The sequence below is a fragment of the Camponotus floridanus genome, unplaced genomic scaffold (assembly GCF_003227725.1).
Source record: "Camponotus floridanus strain SB8 unplaced genomic scaffold, Cflo_v7.5 scaffold6, whole genome shotgun sequence".
Classification (NCBI taxonomy): Eukaryota; Metazoa; Arthropoda; class Insecta; order Hymenoptera; family Formicidae; genus Camponotus; species Camponotus floridanus.
The window spans coordinates 570,729-596,570 of NW_020229769.1; the positions used below are offsets into that span (position 1 = coordinate 570,729).

The 25,842-nt window shown below is 36.7% G+C and overlaps 1 protein-coding gene across 5 annotated transcripts in view; it reads right to left on the reverse strand.

The window, feature by feature from the left end:
* The window catches only part of LOC105248345 (papilin), a 99,110-nt gene that overhangs the window by 33,203 nt on the left and 40,065 nt on the right, over window positions 1-25,842 (reverse strand). For all 5 annotated transcript variants that reach the window (XM_020026605.2, XM_020026606.2, XM_011253096.3 and 2 more), the window contains exon 2: window positions 4,561-4,621. In XM_020026605.2, coding sequence (XP_019882164.2) covers window positions 4,561-4,621 — 61 coding nt within the window. The remainder of the gene's footprint in view (window positions 1-4,560; window positions 4,622-25,842) is intronic.

The following is a 25,842-nucleotide window of genomic DNA, read 5'->3' on the forward strand; positions in this document are numbered from 1 at the left end:
ACATTTCAAAATTTATATAAGAGGAAGCAATAAAATCATATCTTAAAGTGCGTTATTTATTTACAAAGTAACGGATAAAAATAAAATTGTAATCAGCAAATGCACATACATATATATGTGTATATACATAGCGTTTGGGACGGAAGCTTTGATTATGGATTAAATTCAAGCGCAGTTCTCGTAGATATTCTATATACGTATACTAAATGCAATTTCATTTGGTGTGCTCAAGTTCTAATGTCTAATATCCGCGGTAACAGTAGATAACCACGAACGCTTTTTATCGCGGTTGCCTCTGCAATAGAACGATAGCTTCCTGTGGCAAGAAGGCGATCATTAATCACTATACATTTCGACGCTCTACGTTATCAAGGATAAGAAGCAAAAAAATACGATTTGATGCAATTCTGCTTATGCACATCAATCTATTGACTAATAAAGGCAACTATATTTTATAGATTTATTTCTTCCCCTCGAAAAATAAAAACAGCATCCTATCTCGATAATTCATAAAGTACACAAATATAGTTAGCTGCATTAACGTGATAAGAGAAATAAAATGGATATATAGTGAGAGAAAAATAAATATCTCTCTCGAATTAAATTGAATTTGATATTTAAGTCATCTCTATGCGCGCTAACTACGAGGTACGACTTTAGACTAACGTGCGATATAAATCGTCACAATAATTGGATGTTGTCTCGGCCAATGCGGCCATGTCGACCACGATCTTGGAGTTACCGCCGATGCGCACCGCCGCTCGTACATGGAACGTGGAATTTGACGGTCGTAGAATGTTCCGTGAGATTGCGTGGCGAAGAGTTAATTAAATGGTTCGAGGAAATAGGTCTTCCTCTCTTTTTCTCCTTCTTTCTTTCTCTCCCTTTCTCTCCTCGGACTCGAGGGGTCAGTCGATGAACCGTGAACAGCCAGGCGCAACACGCCTCCTTCTTAATAATTGTCATATATATCGTCACCGTCTGACCTCACGCTCGCAAAACGCCACGGCGGTGGGTCCACGTAATGGCGATTTCGTCTGCGAGATCGCTGATAGCCGATTCACTGGCGTAACGAGAACGAAAGATCCATACATGCCCGTCACATCTCATTTCTCCGGCCAATTGTTGCGAATTCCGCGACGGAATGACGCGACAGCGATCGAGCACCGATTGCATACAAGGATCAGTCGCAGCATGATATTGATGGTATCGCGGACGATTCTTGGCTTACTGCAATATTACGCAATCTTACGCAACTATTTGCATAGGCTCGGCGTACGATAATATCGCGATACGTTGATGCGAAAGCTTGCATGATTTGCATCTCTTGATACTTCTAGTGCAAATTGTCGCTCGAAAACTCGATGAAGAGCGACGAAGCTCGAGTGCAGCTCGAGGGATGATTTCTTCAAGTTTCAACCATGCGTTCTTCAAGTTTCAACCGCAATAATTTATTTATTTAAAGGAGCGTATATAAGTATAGAGAACTTCTCTCCAGTGATTTAATAATAAGACAATGTATTGCGCCATGTTATATGAAAGTGTACTTGTTAATTTTTTAGTTTTTGACGAAGTAGGGATGTTACTCAAGAAATTATTCAGCGAATATATTCAATTAATTCGTAATTAAACGAGATGCAATTGAACATTTTTGTTTCTCAAACTAATGTCGATAACAATTTTATTTAGTTGGGATTATTTTTAATACTTTTTTTCCACACATTGTATAAATAACAATATGTATGAAAATGAAGGCAAATGTTTGCTTATATATAACAAAAATTATTTGTACTTCAATTTAAATAAGTAAAAATAATTTTCTTTATATATAATCAAACATTTTTCTAATTAGAGATATGATTGGATATAACAATAGAAATAAAATTTTTCAAATAAAATCTATTAATTTTGTTTTGAAAATATTGTTGTCTATTATAGTAGAAGAAGGACTACAGTTTGAACACAAAAATTGCACATGATTCTCGCAGAATAATCATACCATAAACATAACGTGAGTTGATGCTTTCAGAAAAACGGAGAAAACGAAAGAATTTTGCAATTATATTTAATAAATAAGTACATCGTTAAAGATTGTATTTCTATAGAGACGTCAAAGCGATAAACTATTCGGCGTTCGTTTATGACGAAAAATATAATAGAAACTGATCGTGGTGAAAACGCAATTCGACTTGTAGCGAAGCTATCTTTTTCATCGCATGTTCTTAAACGATGTGTAAATGCCATAAGCTTTCCTCATCTTTAGAGGTACATATTGCATAATCGCGTTTGCTGTTCTCGCTAAGCACGACTCTTGTATTCTTCTGCTTTGTATGCTTTGCGTCATTATATCATCAGGTTTTCTTATTTCTCGTTTACATAGTGAAATCGGAGTTTACGTTTAAATAAATGTTATATCGAATTCTCTGTAAAAGATATTTTTAATAATGTCAATTCACAATATGTGAAACTTATAAGAATTCAATAAATTTCTTCTATAAAGCATTATTTTCTCGTAATTTCAACAGGCGTACAACGATAATGTCTCTTTAAATGCTCCTGAAATAATTAAATCAATTTTACTTTAAAAGAAGTAGCTTTATAAATACATCAGAAAATATGTCAATTAAAAGAAAAAGAGAAATTAATTAACGTACAACATGAAGGAATTAATTGCCGTCAAATCAAGACAAGCCTCACTTTAGCGTATTTCACGACATACCCTCGCAATGTCCGTTCGTTGAGAGCGTCGAGATTGTCGGATACGTTTTCAAGATTCCTTCGCGTCTGTAACGACCACTTAACTTAGATTAGCCACGCAGTCTGGCCGGGAGTGCGCTGATGATGGTAAAAAGCCTCCATGAGTCAGTAGTGTTTTTCCCTTTCCCTTCGTGCCGCGACTAATAATCTCATTGCCGATCCTCGCGAATATCTCGGGAGCGCCACTCGAGCGCGTATATATACGCGGCAAATTTATAAATGTAATTTCCCTCTGTCAGAACGGAATGTCGAAGAACCAGATATTGCGAGGAACGGTTTTCGCAATTGCAACTGCCCGACAATGCAACCCATTTACCGACGTCTCGTTCATTTAACCCACTTTTATATCGCGCGTTGAGTTGCATTTCGCAAATATGCTTTAATATGAAAGAAAGAAGCCGCTAATTCGCAGCATGCTTAAAACCATCGCGTTATCGAGATGCTGCTTTAAATATAGTTAATATTTTAATTATATAATATATTTAATTAATTATATATATTATAATTGCTCTTAAATTTTTACTTTTAATTAAATTACTTATAAAATATCATCAAGTAAAAGCGTGGCATTTGACAATTTGTCTCAGGTGACAAGATGTGTGCTTCTGACGTGGCGAGGTAGAAAGCTCGGGTATAAAAAGCTCCAAGGTTTGCCGCCGATGAACATGCCGCGTGTAACAAGAGATCCCGAGTTACCTCTCTCATAAGTTATTTCCCGTGTAAGTCGGACGCGGGTCGTGGGTGCAGGTAAAACAACGGCCACGACAGAAACACAACAACCGTGCGCATGCAACGAGATTACCGCGGTTTCCTTCGTCCCCTGTTATGGAGGGACCGTTTCGTACGCCTCCATTTTCTTGCCCCGTCGAGGAAATCACGGGAATGTCCTCTAACGATATTCCCTCCCCTTATCCCGAAAACTTTCACGCGATGCTGTAGCTTCCATTTCGGACCTAATCTGATCTCGCCATTACGCTTTCAGCATCGCCGGGCTTTTCGATCTTGCGGAACTATTTCCCCGCGAATTGAGTTTTGCGGCTGAAATGACGACAGTAATCGAGATGATATCGGAGATAACATGCATTTGCGAAATTATCAGATTTAACGGCAAAAAATCTTCGAATATCATTAGCATGAGAAATCCAATCAACGTCATCAAAATAAAATAAAAATAAAGATGGATAAATTCAATTTTTCGATGAAAAATTGTTGCGTGAAAAATTTCGAAAAAAGCTCGCGAAAGTCGATTAATGGTACATCTGGTCGTAACATGGTATTATATTTAGATATCTTGGAGCTAAGCCAAAATCAATTTTGGAGCTTGCAAATACACGCATATGTAGAAAGAAAGTGTCGAATATATATTCGATTATATCGAATATTACTGTCTTACGTCACAGAATAACATTTAGATATCTTTCGTAGTAAGATATTAATGGTTTAAAATATCGGGCGTGATAAATAAGTTAGAAAAGTGGTTTAAGTAGTTTAGAAAAAAGAAATACGGGATGCGATTAGCACCGAAGACCATCTGTAATTATTGGTTACGTCGTAATGGTTTACAGAATCTTCATGTTCTCTATTGTCTCGGAGATTTCCTAGGAACAAAGTGTACCAAGATAATCTGCTTCGAGACCGGGAGGCCTTGAAACCCGAACCATCATCAAAGAGAAAGCAATAAAACCTGAGGGAATGCCGTCAAGATACGTTGAGGCCCTTGTCGTGGCTTTATTCCGGGCTTCAAGATATATCTCCCACGATGCTTTGTTCTTATGTTATAAATACTACTCGAAATGGACTTACATGTTTTGCGGAAGTATCCTGCACATGTGCTGCTATAAGAAATATTAGAAGCCCCAGCGACCTGCAAGGAAAAATTATAATTTGTAATATATTTTTAAAAAAATTTATATTAAATCAAATAAATAAGTATAAATGTATATAAATATAAACTAAACACAATACACACAATTTTATGTATATTAGAATAAATTCGCAAAATGAAAAATTAATATATAGGTGTGTAAAATAAATAAATAATTTTCATGTTTTAGGAAAATTATATATTTATATTATATATTTAATTATTTATAATTATATTCAGCATAACAGATCTTGATCTAGAATTCGATGATGCGTCAATGGACTTTATTACAACGGGACAAGTTTAACAAAGTGGTTTGGCGACTCTTTACGTCAGTAAAGGCCGGTAGACAGTTATGTATTACGCAGCTTTATGTGAATCGAACACGCATTCTTGCCTCCATCTAACGAAAGTGATTCTCTTAAATGACTGCGAGGTTTCATAAATTGGTTTCGTAAATTGGAATCAGATAACCGGTTCGAAGAAAAGACAAAAAAAAGGAAAAGAAAAAGAAAGGAATTCATTTTTTATGAGGATTCGCGAATTGCTAAAATCAAATCATCGAAGAAGAACGATCGTTCAGTAACAATTCTATTTGTTCCAAATTTAGCTTTCGAGATATGTTTTCAGATTATAATCTATTTTCGTGCGCGGATTATAATCCATTTATTCAGGTTATAATCTATTTTCGCCTTATAATATATTTATTCAGATTATTATCTATTTTCGGATTATAATCTATATTATTTAGATTATAATCTATTTATTTAGATTATAATCTATTAATTCCATTAACACGAAAGATTTTTACATCATTAAACGGGAAGACGGGAAGAAGTTTGATAAATTATTCGCATCGAGTTGAAGAAAAGAGCACTTTGAGGAAGAAAGAGAAAAAGAAGAAATTTGCCGGAATCTACGAGGAATTTTTAAAACACAAAATGATATGTTACTTATAACATAAGAACACGTAAAACTCTTTGTGTTTTTCAGGTGTTTTAAAATCTTTTTATCTCAGACTGAAAATAACCAATAACACAAACATAAAGTGCTTTTACAATAGTGTGTAATCCACAGTAAATAAATAACTTTCCTATAAGCCGATAGTTGAAAATGTAATCGATAAAAAATAGAGCTTTTATTTACATTATATCATCGTATCATTCTCTATAAAATATTTTATGCTAAACTCTATCGCAACGGGATACATGTAAAATTTTTATGGATCACAATTTCGCAAATTGCATGAATAAAATTTATGTTCAAAATTTACCACGTATGACTTCTTTCGCTTTAGATAACTTTTAGTGATCTGTTACATGAGGCAAAAGTCACTATAAAATAAATAGTAGTAAAAGCAAATCATATGTACTGAGATTATAAAAAAAAACAAAATTTGAATTATAATAATCAAAAATATTCTAAAAACTGATTTGAAAAATAGGAAGGAAAGCAGCACGTCAATCGGAAACAAATGCAATGTCCAGCAGCGGTGACGATAATCATGAATGAACGTGCTTGCAAGCGTTTTTGCGGTTTATATTGGCACGTATCATTGCGTAACTTCTTCGAGTAGGCGTCATTCAGGTTTGGAACGATGCCCGCAGAGCTGCGAGTGACTCCCTGCTATCCGGAATGGGCGAGCTCCAATATACAGGCATCTGTTATCGGCTAGCCGGTCTAATATTCCCGCGAGAAGTGATTTATCGATTTTATCGATACCGATTTTACGCGACGGTAATTACAAGCGTTTTGTATTGCGCCTTGTTTAAAGCCGACATACAACTATTCTGCGTATTGGAGCAGTCCGAATATAACGCGCTCTCCAACCGTTTATAAAAATCGTTTGCTGTTTATTTCAATAGGTGTTTAAATTCTAAATCTTTTATTTAGAAGCTATCATATCGGCAAAATGATGGAGCGCGATCAGAAAATTATATTTAATATATAAAGTATAACGGAAAAACAGAGAAAAAAGAGTGTGCCTTTAATGCCTGCTATATCTTTAAGATAATTATGTTTTAGCGTTGAATATTATATCAAAAAAGGACAATTTGCGTGGATTACTTTTCTGCAAAAATGGCCCGTAAATCGTGCCAAACGTAAGAAAGTTATATCGCAATTTAGGACCGCAATTATTATAACTGGTCTCAGCTGCGAGAAAAAGCTCTTAGGTAAAAATAGTTTTATGAAGCATGAGCGTATAGCTAGAGATACGGGGATCGTTTAATTGGAACGCAGTTTTCAGCGCACTAAGTGCACCTGCGAGACATGCGCTCATTTTTTTCTCATAGCATAATCGTAACGTCGATTGGTTTAACGACACTTTTTTTCAGTTTCCTGCCTTTTTAAACGTGTGCGTGTCATACGGAAATTATTTAATCGCGAGCCGAACTAATCGCAAACGCCAACAGCGTGGCTCTAATGCATAATTACCGGTATTCGATAATCGAGCCATTCGAGTTGGGAACTTCGGAAGTGCTTCTCCGTTTGCGAAAATAATTCTCCTTCCACTCAGCACATTGCGGAGGTGGCTTTGTCGGTATAAAGTTTCATATTGCAGTGTGTACAGTTCGCGCGCAATTTCTAGTTATGAAATTCTCTCATGAACTTCTGAGAATGTCAATAAAGTTCCGAGTATATCCAATTTGCAGAAATATGCAAATCGGTGACAAACACAAAGACGGGAGTAATCTTAAACATCTCTCGCGTAAAACCTGAGAACAGTAAGTCAATTGTGTTCGTAAAACGCATTTCTTTCTCCTACGCAGAGAAATAAGATACATACGTTTACGAAAAGAACAAATAAAAAATCAAGAATATGTGTTTTAATTAATTAAATTTTTTTTCCGGTTAGGCGAATATTAAGACGAATATTAAGTAAACGATTTACTTTTACAAAGAAAATTATAGACGTTATTACGATAAGTAACATGAATCTTATGGAAACACAAACGTATAAAAATTTTAGTCTAGATTAAAAAGTTAGTAAAGACAGAAAATGCTTCGAAAGATGTAAAAATGTGTAAGAAATAACGCTGTGTATTGAATAAAATCAAATATTATAATAATAAAGAAAACGACTTACTTTTTGATTCTATTCACTGTTTGATTCTATTCACTACGGATGTTCGATGACGACTGTGTCGAAGCCTATCTCGAAATGCTCAAGAACTATCAATACAAGTATCAAAGGTCGTTTCTCTGGAACGACCCTGACCTCGATGAAACCTCAGTTTAATACATATCATTCTTCGGCAGGTAAATGTAAATACAGTAAAATTAAAATCGCCGTGTTATCGATTGAAGAATTTAACGTCGCTTACAAAAATTTATAATGGCATGTGTTGTAAACAATATATTTGGCGTGTTAATACTTCTCGCCTTTTAATATATGGAATTTTATCTCTTTATTGTACAATTATTTTTAACATTATTATTGTACAATTACTTTTAACATTATATGGTCCATTAAAGAAAATTATTACTATTATTAAAATTAATAATTATTAGCATAATAATTATTATTTTATTAATAATTATTATTAGCAGTAGGTTTTTGTATTAAATTAATTATACCGTTGCAACTTTACTTTTTGAAGTTTTGCTTCTAGATTGTCGGTACGTCAAACGAGATTTGGAGCCACATGAATATGCAAATATGGGCTGCGATCCAAGCCCTGCTCCTCTCTAACGAGGACCCCCCACGATCGCATTCTTAAAACTTTAGCTTAGACCAGTCGTGCCTCTCTTCTCTGCGCATGGATTCGAACATTCAATTATATACCATGATCGAGACGGCATGCTGTTTCACGTTGTAGAGAATTTTTTTTCGCCGATTAATGCACAATTATCTACAATTATTAAATTTCTATTGGACTTGTCTATAAAAGTTTACCGTAATAAGCGTCTTTACGCGCTCCTATTTTCTATTTCTTATCATTTATAAGAATTTTCTATATTTCTATAAGACAGGGATCTGTTATAAAGATGCGTTTTGAAAAAAAAAATGGATAATAATTTTTCAAAAATGAGGATTGCAAATTTAGATATTTTTATAATACGTCTATCACAAGAAATGAAGGCTACGAGAGGCAAAAAGAGCGAATGCACTCGTAGAACGCGGAGGGAGACGCATCATCGTATCCGTGGAATTCAGGCGTAAGGTGCATCTCTCTGGTCGGACAACGGGCTCATTAGTAACGCAAGAACGATACTAAGCAGTATCGCTAAAAGTGGCAAAAAGGCATCGAGGTATGCCCACGCGAGAGTACCTCGGGGGGCTTCCACATCAGATTACGACTAGGCAGAACTGGCATAGGCCTTTAACGCGGTCTGCTCGCAGATAACGGCGATCCGATAACATTGTAATTGGTTTATCGGTTATTAATAATGGTACAACCGCTCTCGCGGTCGGTCTATCGCCAGGGTGCAGCATGCATCGACCTGGGGCAGCATATGTGCAGTGTATGATAATCGAAACATCGCCATTCCACGATTTCAATTTTTATAATATATAGAGAAAGAGAAAGAGAGAGGAGGAAGGGGGGAAGATTTTACTGCGCGCTCGGACTTATTAACTTTCATCGGCAGAACTTTCAATAATATCGTTTAAACGTTATGCACGAGGTGATTCATAATGAGAGAGAAAGAGAATCGGCAAATCGGTGAACTTATATTAGTCTCGAATAGAGAGACTTTCTATTCAAAGTAGGACTATACGTGACTGTTCGAAATTAAATGTAAAACGAGTTAATTAATCAGCGTGTAATCACCGGATCGGTATTAATCACCATCGATTGAAGTGCGAATGGAATGGCGGATGGTAAGAACTGCGAAATGAGATGCCGAATTTAAATGAGGCGAGCCGGGCATTAAACGCTTGGATTAAGAAATGATTTTGGGGACACGAATGCGAGATTATACGAACTGCAACGCTGCTAATTCGTTAATCATAAATATTCAAGAGTCAATTAGCATCCTTAGCGGAAGGGTCCGCGCACTCTTGCCGGATCAATTAATTATCGATTTCCATTACGCTTGCGTAATGACCTATTAACGATGTGCACTTGAGAATGTTCCAGCTCCAACTTTCGTCTCGAGTGTCGCGGATTCGAGAGCGCGTCGTTCGCGCGTAAAATTTATGGCATAAATTTCTCATAAATGCGCCTCACGTCTTGTCGTTCCAACTATCGGGCAACTACGTGTACGCTACGAGTTTTTTTTTTGCTTTTATTTGAATTTATGCGAATTATTCATCGCGAAACAGACGCGCTAACAAAAGTTCCGCGTGCAACTGTCTGATGTGATTATGCATGATGCATTGTTATGGGCATCGCGACAAATAACAAAACACCGTCTGATTCCCGATCCGCAAAATCTATTATTTTGATTTATGACATTTGCGGCAGAACATGTGATTATAATTGGATGTGCGCAAATAAATGATAATTATCGATACATGTCACCGTATATAATTTAAATATAATTCCGATATAACAGCATGCATATTATAATGCATTATAACTTATCCCGATGGTTGTTCGAGAGACCGCGTATTGCGCACGTTCATGTATGCGACGTATAACACTAACCCATTAAACGTGCCTACGCTGTAAAATATTTTTGCCCTCGTAATCGTGGGGATACGTTTAACATTTGACCTCTCACGCATCTTGCTCGTCGGTCGCTCGTTCGACGAACAATCCGCGCATCGGCGATTAATGTATTTTATTTTCCAAAGGAAAACGAAGGAGAGATAAGAAGCCGCAAAAGCGGATATTATAGGTGTCCGGAACATCCAGATTGCACAATCGCGTTGATGCTACGCCACCTTTCCGTTGTATTCACGTCGCCGCGATAGATAGATACGTGCTTTTGATAGACACGCACAATTACAATCTTTTAAAAAAAATAAATGATTCTTCACATTAACTACTCAATTATAAATTGTCGAATTTTGCACTGCATTGGAAAAATTACGCGAAAATTTTACGAGTGAAATATTCGCGAATTATTAAAATATAACTCTCGCAAAAATATAGGAATATAAATTTATAAATTTAAACTGCTGATGAAATTAATTGTTCACGCATAGAGAATTATAAATTGCGAAAAACGTATCTCTATTAAGTAATTCACGCTCCGCTGCCGCTATGCAAAAAAGCAGAACTCGAAAACAGACTTTTTCATCGTACTTCGTTTTACTCATGTGTGTCACGTAATGAGAGTTATTTGCACGTGGATTGCCAGCCGTGTAATTTTCGGAAATACGCGTGAGAAATCGATCGCTTTTTGAAGCCGGACCGTCGACACCTTGCAATCGAGCGTGATTACTGTGGACATTGCGGTGCGCGCGGATGGACCGTAATCATCCTCGCAAAGTGCTTTCTGTCGATTACATACCAGATGTCTCACGTTCCTCACAAGGGTATCAGTAATGCCCGATTTCCCCTCAACAAAATCCTCGATTGTTGAGCCCTATTTGTCAAATATTAGAATAAATAGTCACAAATATGATGTTGCGAAAATAAAATCGATATAGATTCGTTTAAAAATTAAAAATTTAATTAACATTTTTTAAAATTAAAACTGTTTTTCAAAAAAGAATGATATAAATAAGCTTATTGTGAAAAAAATTTCTGAAGAAAAAGATGTAAAGTATTTAAGATATGCAAGTATCAGTGTATCTCTGCTGTATTATTTGCAGCTATTTGAAAATTTATTTATGTATGATGATAGTATTGGCGCTGATACGTGATGTGGAATGTGATATCTAATTTTTATTCATAATTTTCAATTTCACGTAACAGCGACGACGCGAAATAATGGCATTTACGATGCCAATTATCTCGCGAAAAAGGTTTGGCACGGGCCGGCTCGTTGTTTGCAATTTACAAGCGCCGAGAGTGATTTTCATGGATTCAGATTAAGGCCCCGGGCAACGTTTAAGCCGTCGTAGTTAATTTAGCGCGCCGTCATGCCGCCGCGATGTAATAATATGAAAGCTCCGCCGTCAATTTCTTTTAATGCGCGCTCTCGAGCTTCGTTAGAGTTTGTCGGGAATATAAACGAGCCGGACTACTTGCCATAGAAAAACGGGTCAAGACTCGTTGCCGTGTTAATTATCGAACACAAGGACGTACTGAAATCTTTATAAATATCTCTCACTGATCTTATAATTAAATGTGTTACAAAAGTGAAAATGTAACGAGTGACATAATTAGTGTCGCCTCATCAGTAAGATGAATCGAATATTCATTACGTTTATTTCTTCTAATTTTTCTTAGCGTAATAATATAGGATAAAAGAAATTTAAATTTAGAATTTAGGAGATATTAATATTTTTACTCTTTTCTTCTCCGATGAATTTTGGATATCTTTACATGACAATTTGTGCACGACGTTATAAGTGCCTCGTAATCTCTTCATTATACGTATCTAACGTTCGATATCCAGATAACACATATTGAAGGTATTCGAGAGGGCATCGCGGCTGCGAGGAGGCTCACCGCAAAGATTGCTATCCCATTCGGCAAAAAAGAGTGTAAACCTCAACATTAGCCGGTTATCCGAATGAGTATCTAGCCCGGGGGCCGGTTCTTGGGAACGTGCCAACGTTGCCTGCCGATGGCTGGAGTTACAACGCCTTGTAAAGTGGCGGTTAGAACCCTTTTGTGCACTGACCAGCCGGAGAAAATCCAAGTAATTTCGCGGCTCATACCGCGCGAACAATTTTCTTCAGCTGTCGTTATTAATAATGCGTCAAGTCACTCGAAAGTTCATGATGGAAAATTATTTTCGACAATTGATATTCTCTGATTTATTTAACTGAATGGATTAATGAAGCGCTTTTTTAAGTCTATCACACAAAATTCTGTGATAATACATTCGGCGAATTATAAATATTATATTTAATTTATAATGCTAAAATTTTTAAAAAGCTAATTAATGAATAAAAAAATGGTCTTTCTATAATAATCTAATAATATGATATAGCTAATACTTATATGAATCTTTATATGTAAATAAAATTATCGCAATTTCAATTTGAAAACATTCATTGATTTATCGTTTTTAAAAGTCACTTAACATTTAAATTCGAATCAGCATTAAATTTAAAGAAAATATTTTATTTATTCTTCTACGTTCAATTTATGTGCTACATTTGCGCAAGCAATCGGAATCAAATGCTGTAATTGCTAATTCGGATCTATTGGTAGTAGATCCTTCCAGGAACAATAGACGCAGCGCGTGTGCTCGAGATATCCACATGCCTGATGCAAGCTTAATCCCTTCGTGATATGATCGCATTAGGAGTCCTACAAGATCGCCTCCCTGGAGCGTAATCGAGGTCAGTATCGAAATGGGATTATGTCCTGGGTGTATCGATCTCCGACGAATGCAATCGTGACTGTCCAGGATACCGATCGTTGTTATGTTACGACATTTCGTCGCGACGTGCCTTAATCGAAATCTAACAACGCATGGGAAGCAATCGGATAAATGACATCTTAATCGTCAAACGAAGCAATCATGCAATAAATATGTCGTTCAAAAAATATAATAAATCATTCAAAATAAATTGAAATTCTCCTATAGTTTTGCCGGCGGTAATGAAGATAAATTTTGCATCTCTATCGTTGGTAGTTAGAAAGATAATAAACGTTCTTTACTTATACTTGGTCTCGGAGTTTATTGGCAAGAAGAAATTCCTCAAATACTAAATTCGTAAAGTGGCTGAAATTATGTAGACGAAGGTAGGAGCAAAAAGGCAGGAAATGTGCATTTATAAGATATAAATCCTCCATCTTTGGAAACAGAAATCTCGAAGATTAATACAGCATTTAATACGAGAGATTTTTCGGACAAAATGGAGGACAAATTGGAGGAAGTGGACATCAAGTGGACAAGCATTCTTCACGAATTATAGAGAAATTGACGTACGGAAAGCTCAAAATTGAAAAATAATTTCAGATGCAATAAACGATTTAATATTTTATACTATGACATTTCCCGGCTCGCTTTGACCGTATTTCATCAATGAAATACAGTATTCGCGCGCACGTGCGCGCGACAGATGCACACGCTGCACGTGCGTCATTAGTCGAGGCTCCACGCACTCGCGAATTTCCGCGGGCACTCAGGTTCATTCAGCCGTGATAACAGTACCCTCGAGAGTGGCTATGGAAAGAGAGAGAGAGAGAGAGAGAGAGAGAGAGAGAGAGAGAGAGAGAAAGTCCGGCTCGTACTTTAGCCGCAGGTGCAAAGTTCGCGCGGTGAGAAAGTGGTCGTGACTTACGAGCCGGGTGCTGGCCCGGTCGCGGTGGTCGTAATTAATCATGCGCGTGGAACGCGTATCTAATTCCATAATGATCGCAACAAGAACACATTAAGTCGAATCGATTAAGAATCGATTGTGTGGATTTCGAGCTTTGATAATCGCAAACCTCTCGACTCGAAAATAATAGCAAAAACGATTTAATGTAATTGTAAACCTTCTGATTCATCAATGAATTATCTAACGAGATTCGTTGAATCGTCTATATAAACATGCAATATAGAAGACTTTATATGCCTTTAAATATTATGAGCATCATAAAGATATACATACATTACCGCGATTATTTTTGTTATTTTATTATTATTTTTGTTATTACACTAAATGCGCATAATTCAAATTAAATCGTTGACGTAAAAGAATATTTCTAAACATTTTTTATAGATTTTTATTTGTAATTCCCATCATTATAAATTTATAATGCTTTTGAAATTGTAAAGACTTTGCATATAATACCTTTTTTACGAGTAAAGCAACTTAAGGAAATGCGAGATGCTGATATGTCAAATAGCATTTTCAGTCTTCAATCGTTTCCATTCGCTTCTAAAAGAAGTCCTAAGAGAAGGAAAGAAATCTTTCCTAGTTCCTGCCAACAAATTCAGGAATTCATAATCGTACACACTCGATGATTTCTTAATAAACGATGCGGCAGGTACGTAATTCTAATTATCATTAATTATTATTAATTATTATTAATGGTGGAGTAATTTTGCGAATGTCGCGCGGAACGTTGATTCGGCTCGAGAAGAAATAGCCGGATGAGATCATGGGAAAGGACTCCCTTATTCGCAGGAGGAGACAAAGAAAACGGTATCCTGTGTGCCGGCGACACACAGACGCCCGTATCTGTACCATGCGTTTGCCATTTCTCCCTGCGGCAATGCCATCCAATTCTACTCTGCCTGATGAAACTCTCCATTTTCATCCGTCCTTATCGTTCGCGCTCTTTGAAACACCACCGTTCATTTCCGTTGGGAAAAAAAATCGCGCGATTCGACGAGAATCACGATGCTTAAAGTTTTGACGTGAGAATGGTTTCGCTTGGATGGCAAAGATTCACAGTGGAAATATCTCCACTGGTATTCAACGCTACCGTACATTCCACAATATCTATCGTTATTAAATTTTCTAGTCGAAGTCTCTCATAATATAATTTATATCGGTATTGAAATCCTGAAACTCGCAATCTTTAATCGTGTTTCTACCAAAGTTAAATTACATTTTCCTTCTAGAAATCTCTCTATTTCTTTAATCAGTGTGTTCTTCCACCATACTACATATATAACATTTATTTAAGTACGCTAAATCTGATGATTATGACGTAACAAGTATTTTTTATATTAGAAATTCCTCTTTTTCATTCCATATAATAAATTTATTAACATGTAGAATTAATACCAAGATATCTCTTACAAATTACAAATTGATTTTCATATTATTGCATTATATCTGAATATGATTATGTATCATATGATATGTATCATATTGATGATACTTTCCTCATTAATGATGCGCTATTTCGAACTTTCCCGAGGCTTTGGTCGAAAGCCAGGATCAAAAGGGTAACAATATGTATTCACGCGAATATTTTCGCAAATGTAAAGTTTCATGAGTAAATGCGAGTTCCCTAGGAACGAGATAGAAACCCTTGAATAGTATCGTTAGCACAAGTTCATTGCTCTCGACTTCTAAGTGACTTACACGTGATTCGCAGTGTCTGCGCTGTCTATCCCTGTACTATTTTCGCACATTCTCTCTTCATTCTACCTTCCGCTTCCCTTTCCTTCCTTTTTGCATCTGCGTAAATCCATACATGTAAACTATTTACATTGGTCTCTTGTTCTCTCTATTTCCGCCGGAACCTTTTTCTCTTCTTTTGTTCAGCGAGCATTTAGTTTTCAGCTCCCGGTATCATCCCCATTTCCTTTTCTTACGCTCGTCTGTCGTTCTGTCATTTCGCTGGCAATTCATTACCCGGAGTTAAGTCACGCCTTTCCACGGCCCCTTGGGATTTCTCTCTGATAGCCACGATTGTGCGCGAGCCTTCCCTCAGGAGCTTTTTCCAGTTTTCCGTGCTGCTCGACGACCGAGGTCGCGTAAATTCTCAACGGCGGATGACGTGGCCAATCCTTCGCAGGAGCCGATTCCTTCTTGAGAGCTTTAAAACGCGGCCGCTAACCCACTCTTACGCTTCTGACGTGATCAGCTGCAAAGGATAGATCAGGAAGTGACCCAATTTTTTTTGCTGCAAGAAAGTTCGAAATTTTTTTACCTGCCTTTGCTAAGTGATCGTTGCAAAAATACTTGAAATCAAGGATCATTGATATTCTCGGTTATTAAATTTAATTTATTAAATTTAATTTATGAATTAATTAAGCAGTATAACACAACAAATATTAACAAATAAAATAATATGTAATAAAATGTTCTATTAATATGTATCCAATAATAATTCTATTAATATGTATAATTATATTAATATGTATCTAATAATATGTAATAATATGTTCTATTAATATGCATCTAATAATATGTAATAATATGTTCTATTAATATGTATCTAATAATATGTAATAAAATTCTATTTTTCTCATATAATTCATCAAAATCTTGTTATTAATTGCTTGAATGCAATATAGCTGGTGACAAAAGTATCCTTGATGGAAATTCGAGAGAGATTGAATATTGCGTGAAACATTCAATGAAGTGTTCGTGTGCCACCTAACGCGACCTTGCGCGAAAAGCGTAAAGAAGAGAATTGCACAGAATTGCGGATAACATTGTTCACTGTCTTCGAGGGGGCGGCCAGTTTCACGCCGGCACGAATACGAGAAAAACGAGCTCTCTGGTCACGGAAGTCTGTACGTGGATGGAGAAGAAAAACAAATTGCCCCAGACCTACCAGTTTCAGGTGACCTGCATCGAATAGCCTCCTCGTAGGAAACCACGCGACTAAGTTTTGTCATATATACTGGTCTAGCCTCGCCGTTTCGCATTTCGCGGAGAAAGCGAGTACCGCACGATCCAATATTTTCCACCCGTTATGCGGAAAATGTTCTCGAGATGCTTGGGAAAAAAATCTGAATCTCAAGAGTGACATCGCGAGATGCTGCCATTACTTTTCTCTAATTACCGTCGCAATTACTTTCCTCTTGCTGCTAATTGCGAAAGGAGCTAGGGAGTAAGGTAAGATTATAACGTTATAATTTCTAAAGTGATATCTCGAGAAAAGAGGCGTGTCTATGCAAAGCAATAAAGATAAATGCCTGTGTAAGACTATTTAATTTAAAATATTTATCTTTCTCATGTATGTATGTCTTGAGATTATTTTTCGAAGGAATTTTTTTTAATTATCTTATTCATGTTTTTTGGGGTTTTTTTTATTTTAATAACATTTTTTATGCACATTAACGAAATGATTAAAGAAAAAGAATACGCAAACTAATATAAACATATTGTTTGCGCTTGTATTTTAATCAATTTGTCCACCTAACAATTGGAGAATGCAAAAATTACGAAATTTACGGTAGATTCAGTAGAATTCGTGACTTGCACAAAGGAGCGTGAAAATGGGAATTATGATGAAATTCGCCAAAAAATCGGAGCAACCTCTTTCGCGACCAGTTTTTCAATGCGCCGGTTCCAACGTCCCTGATGCTTATGAGAACCGGAACAAAAAGGAGATCTAAATGCGACTACCAAAACTGTCGGCAGTCCCTTTGTCTCTACTATGGGCTAATTGAGCGGAACCTGGGCTAGTAGTGGGTTTACTGGCGAATTCAGTCGGATCTGACCGAGCTCCGCCGTTCGTTCCCGCCCTTTCGAAACGTATAGCCAGACATAACTTCTCCGATAGCCGTTTTTTCGCTCTCGCCCTTTTTGAATTCTTTCGCTCTTGGTGGGTCCGTAGACACATCTATTGAGAACACCAAACTTCTAATTCCTTCTATCAAGTTATGCTCTTCGAAAATACTTTCTTCTATCAAAAAGATACACATTTATTGAAAAGCTAAATTAATATTTATAATATTTTCATTAGTTCTCGCGTAAATATATGTGCAATCTTTAACTTAATTTAATTAAATCTAAAATAATATTATATAAATAAAAAAACTTCCTAAAAAAGTCAATATAAAATCCATTCGTTGTCTTTCCTAAATAACAAATAATTCTATATGAAGTTTTATGTAGAGTGAGTTTCTTAAAAAGTTCTTGAGATGTCTTTTTTTAAATTTAGATATGAACAAAAATATTTTTTAAAAATAAGCATGATACTTCGCTTGCTGAATATTATATAATATAAAAATATGCGTAGGTCAAGAAATAACAGCTTCATAAATTTAAAAGAAATAAACAGAAAACATTTTGCATTAATTAATGATAATTTATGTGCACATATAAATTGTGAGATGAATGCATGAATAAATAAACGTTTAAAAAGTAAAGTTTAAAGAAAAGAATCGAGTCTTTTAGTTCGTCTATATCACTAAGAAATTGTACAAAATACTTTTAAATATTCTTCCTTTTCAATGAACATTATATATTATATAATGTGTATATTAATTATTTCTAGATAGTTTTGAAAAAGTTGTTGCAACATTTTAAAATATAATAAAAAATAAAACGATGATATATATTTCGCATAACATTTTTCCATTGCATGCCTCACATTTCCAAGGTGCACGTAATATGTTTCTTCCGCAAGTAGTCCATAAGAACTAGAAGGAAACAAGTCATAAATTCTGCACGAACTTATAAATTTTATATACTTACATGACATTGCACGTAGAGATAGCGAGATAGCAAATGTGCGCAATACAATTACAAATTTCGTTATGAATATCTATGTCTACGTAACATGTAACATTCAATTTCCTTGATTTGTCAGGACGTGCGTCAAAATTCGACACGTCAAAAGTGATTTTAACGAACGAAATTATATATTTAGAACAAAACGAGCGAAACACGTACTTATCGTTAGGAAACGTTTCATCCCTTTATGACAGTATTGCGACATCTGCGGGACTGTCATCGACAATCTATCTGGAATGCTTTCCGCCATTTGGATCGGAATAAGCTCGCAAGCTCGCTGGTCCCGACTGCTAGATATCAATGAATCATGATGCGCGTTAATATGTCCTACACAGAGACGTCGATAGCTCGCTCTGAAGAATCTTGTCACGCAAGGGCGACTGGTAATTCTCAAAAGCCGGCAGGGACATTAAAGTTCATTCGGCCTCTCATTATCGTCTGGCGGGTCGATTTCGTTCATCGTCACGATGGCACGAAGGCGAAGAGTAGACACAACGACTTTTTTGTGCATTGAAATTTTTTTATGCTTTGGAAGCATCGTAAACTTAGTTATAACTTACGACAAAGACTCCTCTGTGTTCGTTAACTTTTACATTAATTAAGGATAAAAATAATCATAAAAAAGTGAACGTATCTTGTGAAATTGTTAATTAGAATCATTAATTTCTTTTTATATATTATAGTTTAGAAATATTATAAAATAAAAATAGCATGCGTTAAATATTCAAAAATGCACGTCAAATAAATTTGAGTTGACTGTGATAATTTAGTTAAAAAAAAGATAAATAATTATTATCAACAAATATTAATCACATTTGAAATTTCCAAGTATTTATCACAATAGTATAAACAGAGATTGTCAAATTCAAATCAGACATTATGATTGCTCCAATAATAATTACACGTGAGTTAATCAATCGGCAGCGATTCGTTTGCTAGGAGCTTCACGATCTCGTGATGAAAGACGGCAAGAACGTGGAATTGTAGAAGATTATTTGAACGTTCTGTTTGCTTATCGCCAACTGCGACGTGGCAAACATATGATCGAGGAAATTGTGACAAATTGGTGACAAATTGTTTGATTGTAAGACCAATATTTTATAATCTTTCAAAATATCTCTCTGTTATACTATGGTCCTGACAATTAGTATTTATAGATTAATATTAAGAACGAAAAAAAGAATCTGCATTAAAGTTATAAATTTTTAGAAACATGTCTAAATTCTTGTACAAAGAATATAGCTTGCTTTATCAAGTACGGCGATCTTTTATTTCATCATCTATAATATTTGATTATTATCTAGCTACGGTAGAAAAAAAAATTGTCGTGAACAAATTGAAATTAGATTTTGCGTCAACCTGATAAAGAACGATATGTTTAACTAGGCTCTCAAAAATTATTCCTAAGATTTCGATCGAGATGAATCTAACGCAGCTAAAGCTCTCTTGATTTACGCTAGCCTCGGGCCAATAGTTAGGCTTTCAATCTCGAACATGGTCGGGACGATCGGGAGTTAAAAGCGCGTGTTCGACGAATTTAAAAGTCGATCGCTTCGGGCTGATCTCATCGTTACGCGCTTCAGTTTACTCGAAGCTAGCGACAGATGGTGAAGTTGAAACAAGTTTTTTTGAGACCGTGAGACTCATCAGGTTAAACAATAATAGCTTGGATGAGAATACTTAATAATTTTTAATAATGAAATAAATATTAATGTCGAATGCATTCCTTTTATATCAAAGAATAACGCGTAGGAAGGATATTTATTCGATCACGTGACCGGAAGGAATTCAACGGAATAGCGCATCAGTTCGAATGCGAAGGACACGCAATTTCATCAGTTTTGGACGAGGATGCGTAATAAGTATGAGGAAATGCGGGGGAAGAGGTGCTATCATCCTAACGTCCGGGATGTGGTTCCTATCTAAACGGACAGAGGCTGGTATCGCGGCACCCACGCAGAGCGCCACGCGAATAACTCAATGAGAATCGCCGATTTCGTTACAATTAAAATGACTATTATTTCGCGAACGTAATAGTCGCGATAACGAGCCATCGAGGCGGTAGAAGAGCCGGCAGCACCTACTGTAGCACGCGCACAACGAAAAATCGGTTAATTAAATTCTCCGTTGAATTAATTATTCGCAAGAGGACTGCGTTTTTCAATTGCGCTCTTTCGAATACGCAAAATAATAACATTTAAAATTTACATGATTTTCGGAATTATGTTTCAGAGGTGTATGAATTTCTATGAGGTGCAAATAGAAATAATTATGTTATTATTAATTAATTTTATAATTTTATCGTGTAATGTGAGAGAGAGAAAGAGAAAAAGAGAGATAAATTTATATTAAGATATAATTTAACATAAGATGAGATTGATGTGTTTGCATGTTTACGTAAATATTGAAATTTAATTCATTAATTTTTTTATTTCGTATATAATTCATTGGAAATATAATTAATTTTGTTGAGGCTCGCGTAAACCGATATCGCGAAACAAATGAGATTAACAAGCAGACACGATTTTCTGATGTCATTATACACGTATTACCTCGATTAAAAATTGACTAATAAATTAAAATATAACGTTAGTATAAATTTTAATTATCAATTTTCTTTATTTTCGCACTATATATATTATTTTTCGAAGAGATAGTTAATTCCGCATATTATATCACAAACAGTATGATATTTACATCTTTACGAATACGAAATGACCGAGTTTCAATTATTCGTAATTAGGGCGAGGATCGAGCGACTACGTTTATTAAGTGATAAACGCGAATATGCGTACTCTGCTCGTTAAAAGTCTCTCTGTGGTCCCATTAATTATAAAGTTCATTCGCAATAATTCGCCATATAAGTCGACCTCAATTCTCAAGCCGTTATTTCGGCACTATAAACGAGGCTAGTGTCGATTTCGGTGGACCACCAGTATTTGCTTGTTTTGTCTGATAGTTCTTTTACTACTGTCGCCAGACTGTTCGTGATGGTATCGACACGTGGAGAGACTGAGAAGTGTCAAATTCTCGACCCTCTCACGAACACGGTGATGTCCGTACATATATTATATACATATATATGTACTCTTTATGCGATGCACATAAAACTAACAAGATCGAGAGTTGACGTAATCATACAAGTTATTTTTACATTTGCCCTATAACACGTGGCGCGCGAGAATGCCGACAGATTCAGCGGCTTTCACGGATTTTTGTCTCTATGATAATTCTTTATCTACTTCACCTACTTTCTTCTATGGCGGCGAGAAAAAAATTCTTGTCATACTGTTTCGCATTGCTACCAGCGACAAATTTGGCAAGTCGATTTGGCAGTGCGTTTATCTTTCTCGCAACAAGAATTTAATTCTTTCAAAACCGATAAAAAAAAATTTATAATTAAATTTTTATAATTTATATCGAATTCCCTTGTAATTTATATCGTTTCCGTTTATATTATAGTCTTTTATGAATATTTTTATAAAAGATATTTATAATATGATTTAATAATTCGCAGAAATAAATCTTTCACCTAAACGTTTTACTAATGATAGAGAAAGTGTTTTTACATAATGCAAAATTAAAGCGACACAATCTGGAATATTTAACAGGCATTTATAGACAAATATTGGTTGCTTAGGATTTATTTTCGACATTTTCATAAACTCCAAATTACTTAAATTGTCAGCCTGGAAAGTAAAATATCGTGCACGAATTTACGGATTTTATAAAGGATTTATATATATTTATTATCGTGACTTAAAACGGATCGAATGTATGTAATAAGGATAATCAAATCAGCGATTCGTGCTAAGCATATATTTGGCGTTCAGAGACGTGACTCAGTAGCCAGTTGAATGAAATATTGATTACGTCTGTCGCAGCGGGCGTGATCGTTATATCGCACACCCATAGCATGTTATGTCACAGCTTCAATGTATGCAGATGACTTGACTGATGTCATCGCCGGCCACGATTTCGCGCGGTTAAATTTTGTCCCGCAGTAGGTCGTATCCACGACCCAGGCAACTTTTTAGTGTTAGAAGATTTGTCGATAATACGTCCAGTAAGCATATGTCAATTCCAACACAATTCCAACAAGATGTTATGCAAATGTGTTTTAAATATCATCACTAATATTTATATTTGATTAAGAGAAAGAGAGAGAGAGAGAGCAAAGATGATTAAACTTCCAAACCTTACGTAAAACTGTCAACATGATTCTCCTTGCAAAATTGATAGATAATCCATTCATGTACATTCAAATAAATTAGCAACGAGTGAACACTCGAAACTAATGTAATCGAAGATATGCGAAAATTTACGCAAACTAACACAAATACAGTCCTACGAAAGAAGAAGAAAAAGATGCTGCAGAAAATTTTATAGAAATTTTGTCGAATAAATATAAACTATACAATATTTTCAGACAATAATACATATAATGCTACTGGCAATTATTTTATTAATTTATAATATAATTTTCTCGTGTATTACGCGCTTTAAATCACATTTATAAAAATTCAAGAATAAAATTGCAATCTGCACGCCCCTTCAGATTAGCTGCGAGCAAGATTAGATACAGTAGACGAACCGATCAATGGATTGAGTATTTCGCAATGATGGCATTAGCAAAGCCAAGTGGCCGAGACGCGCAACTTCCGTCGTGGCGAATTTAACGTCATCGGCTAACCGCGTGTAGGATTCAAGAAAAGAGAAAAAAAGATGAAATTCTCTCTGCGAAAATGGTAGACTTTGATAGTAATATTTTTGTCAGGAGAAAGTAATATTTATTATTGAGTGTGACTAATCGGCTTGAAGCCGAAAAAAGAGAATTCTAAGAGGACAGCGTGAGAGAGAAATGTTTCTAAAGAGTCAAAAAACCGGTTATGAGAACAAACCGAGCGCGGTGTCGCCATACGAGAGATAATCGCGCGCGCGCACGCGTCCCCGTGACTTTTGCGTAATCTGAATTCCTATTAAAACTCATGGCCCGGAGTTTGTTCAACCTCCACACGGCGGTAAATTACGCTCGTCGGTTTTTCCCGGCGACGGGTGACTAACGGCGCTTTCGCAGGAAACGCAGGGGCTTCCCGATAGGGAAATAGTTGGCGAACGCCGAGCGTTTCCGCGCAAACGAAAAATCATCGCTTCCCGCATCTTTTATCGAATATTTTCGGTACACCCGATAAATAGCCAGGCTATCCACGGGCTATAATAGAAGCGACTTCGCTCCAGATAGCTGCCGGATAGAGCAACCGGGCTTTGATCCTCTAATGGTATGCTGATGGAGTGATGCTCTGCTAACTCCGGTTCAAGGCAATTGCACGGGCATCTAATTTATTTATTTTTTTCCCCGGTCGCGCACCGTTCAACGAGAGCAATGACACGTGTAGCGTAGCGAGAGAAAGATTCAATCGGCGATCGTAGCCGTAAATTGATCGCGCGTTCCGAAATAGCGTTCTGTGCGTTCTAGATGGACCGCGATAACATCCGGTGGCGGTTCGGGCGTACATCACGCGTCGTTCGACATTCTTCATGTATGCGTCCGAACGCGTAATGAGTTTCCAGGCTGATTTGCCGGTGAATTAGAACCCGCGATTACGTCCGCATCGTTAATGTCCGTAGTGCCAGTCGAAACCGCGATGGCAATTGTCGATGTGGACCCCAGATAGCGATCAATTCGTCATCGAATCTCGATAAGCTCATAAACGTGCATCACCGATAATGAACGGCCTAATCGCGTCCAGATCGATCCAACAATTTCCGAAATCCATGGACGCGCATCTTCCACTCGCGGCTTTCGCTAATAACGTTCTCTAGCGATTCTTACGTCACGGTCGCACGTTTACACGACGGTACCGCGGTGGCAATTGCATTATCGAATCGAACGGCGAATAAAGTTTGAATTCGATTATCGTTTCGTCGATATTCGCGCTTCCGTGCGTTATTTTCGTCCCACCGAGACGACGGATTAAAAAATCACAACTGCATTATCCGCGCGTTTTCGATGCGGAAGGGACGCGGGGGTGCTATCCTGGGAATTCCTCGCGTGTTGATTTGTGCGTTATTTAACGTGGCGGAAAGTCGGATGAAAAACGGCGCAAGCAATTGACGTGGCGCGGATAAACGAGGATTATTTTACGACAGCGAGAATAGCCATTGAAATTTCCTTCTGTTTATGCATCTATTTTCGCGTCGATGACGCATATGAATTTCTCCAGGAATGCACGATCTATCGATTATAACGAAATATAATTTCATCAACGATAGAAATCGTTTCCCGTTCGTTTACGCAAGTCTTTTGCGGGCGTCTCTCTAACGATTTCCGTTCCCTTGTAGCCTCGACGAGACAATGAGCCCTCCACCCACCACGGCGCTCCTGAACCGCGAGCGGAATTGACTTCCGCACGATATACGTCGCGCGCGACGCTTTATACGAGCGGGTTACTTTAAGATTTTATGGACGCTGTAAATTTTCCGCCTGCAATTGACAGGTTCTCTCGTCGCACTTGATCGCGAGCCCCTCAGTTTCTTCGCGCCGTCGAACGCGATGCAACTTTTCGAAATTTCACTCCCTATCGGTAACGACTTTTCCCATCCAAACTCTCGGGTGAAATTTGCTTTTTATGACGCCACGACGAATGAGCTGTATAAAGAAACGTTTTTGCAAATCGATAAGTCGCAAGAAACAATCTCGCGCTCACGTCGATCAACTCTTTTGAAGAAAAGAATAGAAAGGTATATCATTAAATTAAAAGTTAAGAATTTATGATACACACGAGAAATTTTTATAGTCATTTTTATCAATTCGTCTATCTCTGTAATCCTTACGATAATTATAAAAGGGAAAGAATGTAAGCAACGCACAAAATTATAAATTCCGCTACGATGAATTCATCTGCTCGGCGTCATCTGCATGGGACCCCAGCGGGGGATAATCTCGAGTATGAAACGTTCTAGCGTCAGCCTGCATAGTTAACGAGAGTGCCGCTCTCTTAACGTCTAATCTTGCTTTTCGCATCGTCGACGAAGAGAGTAAGAGAAACGCACGTTTCAAAAAGCGCTA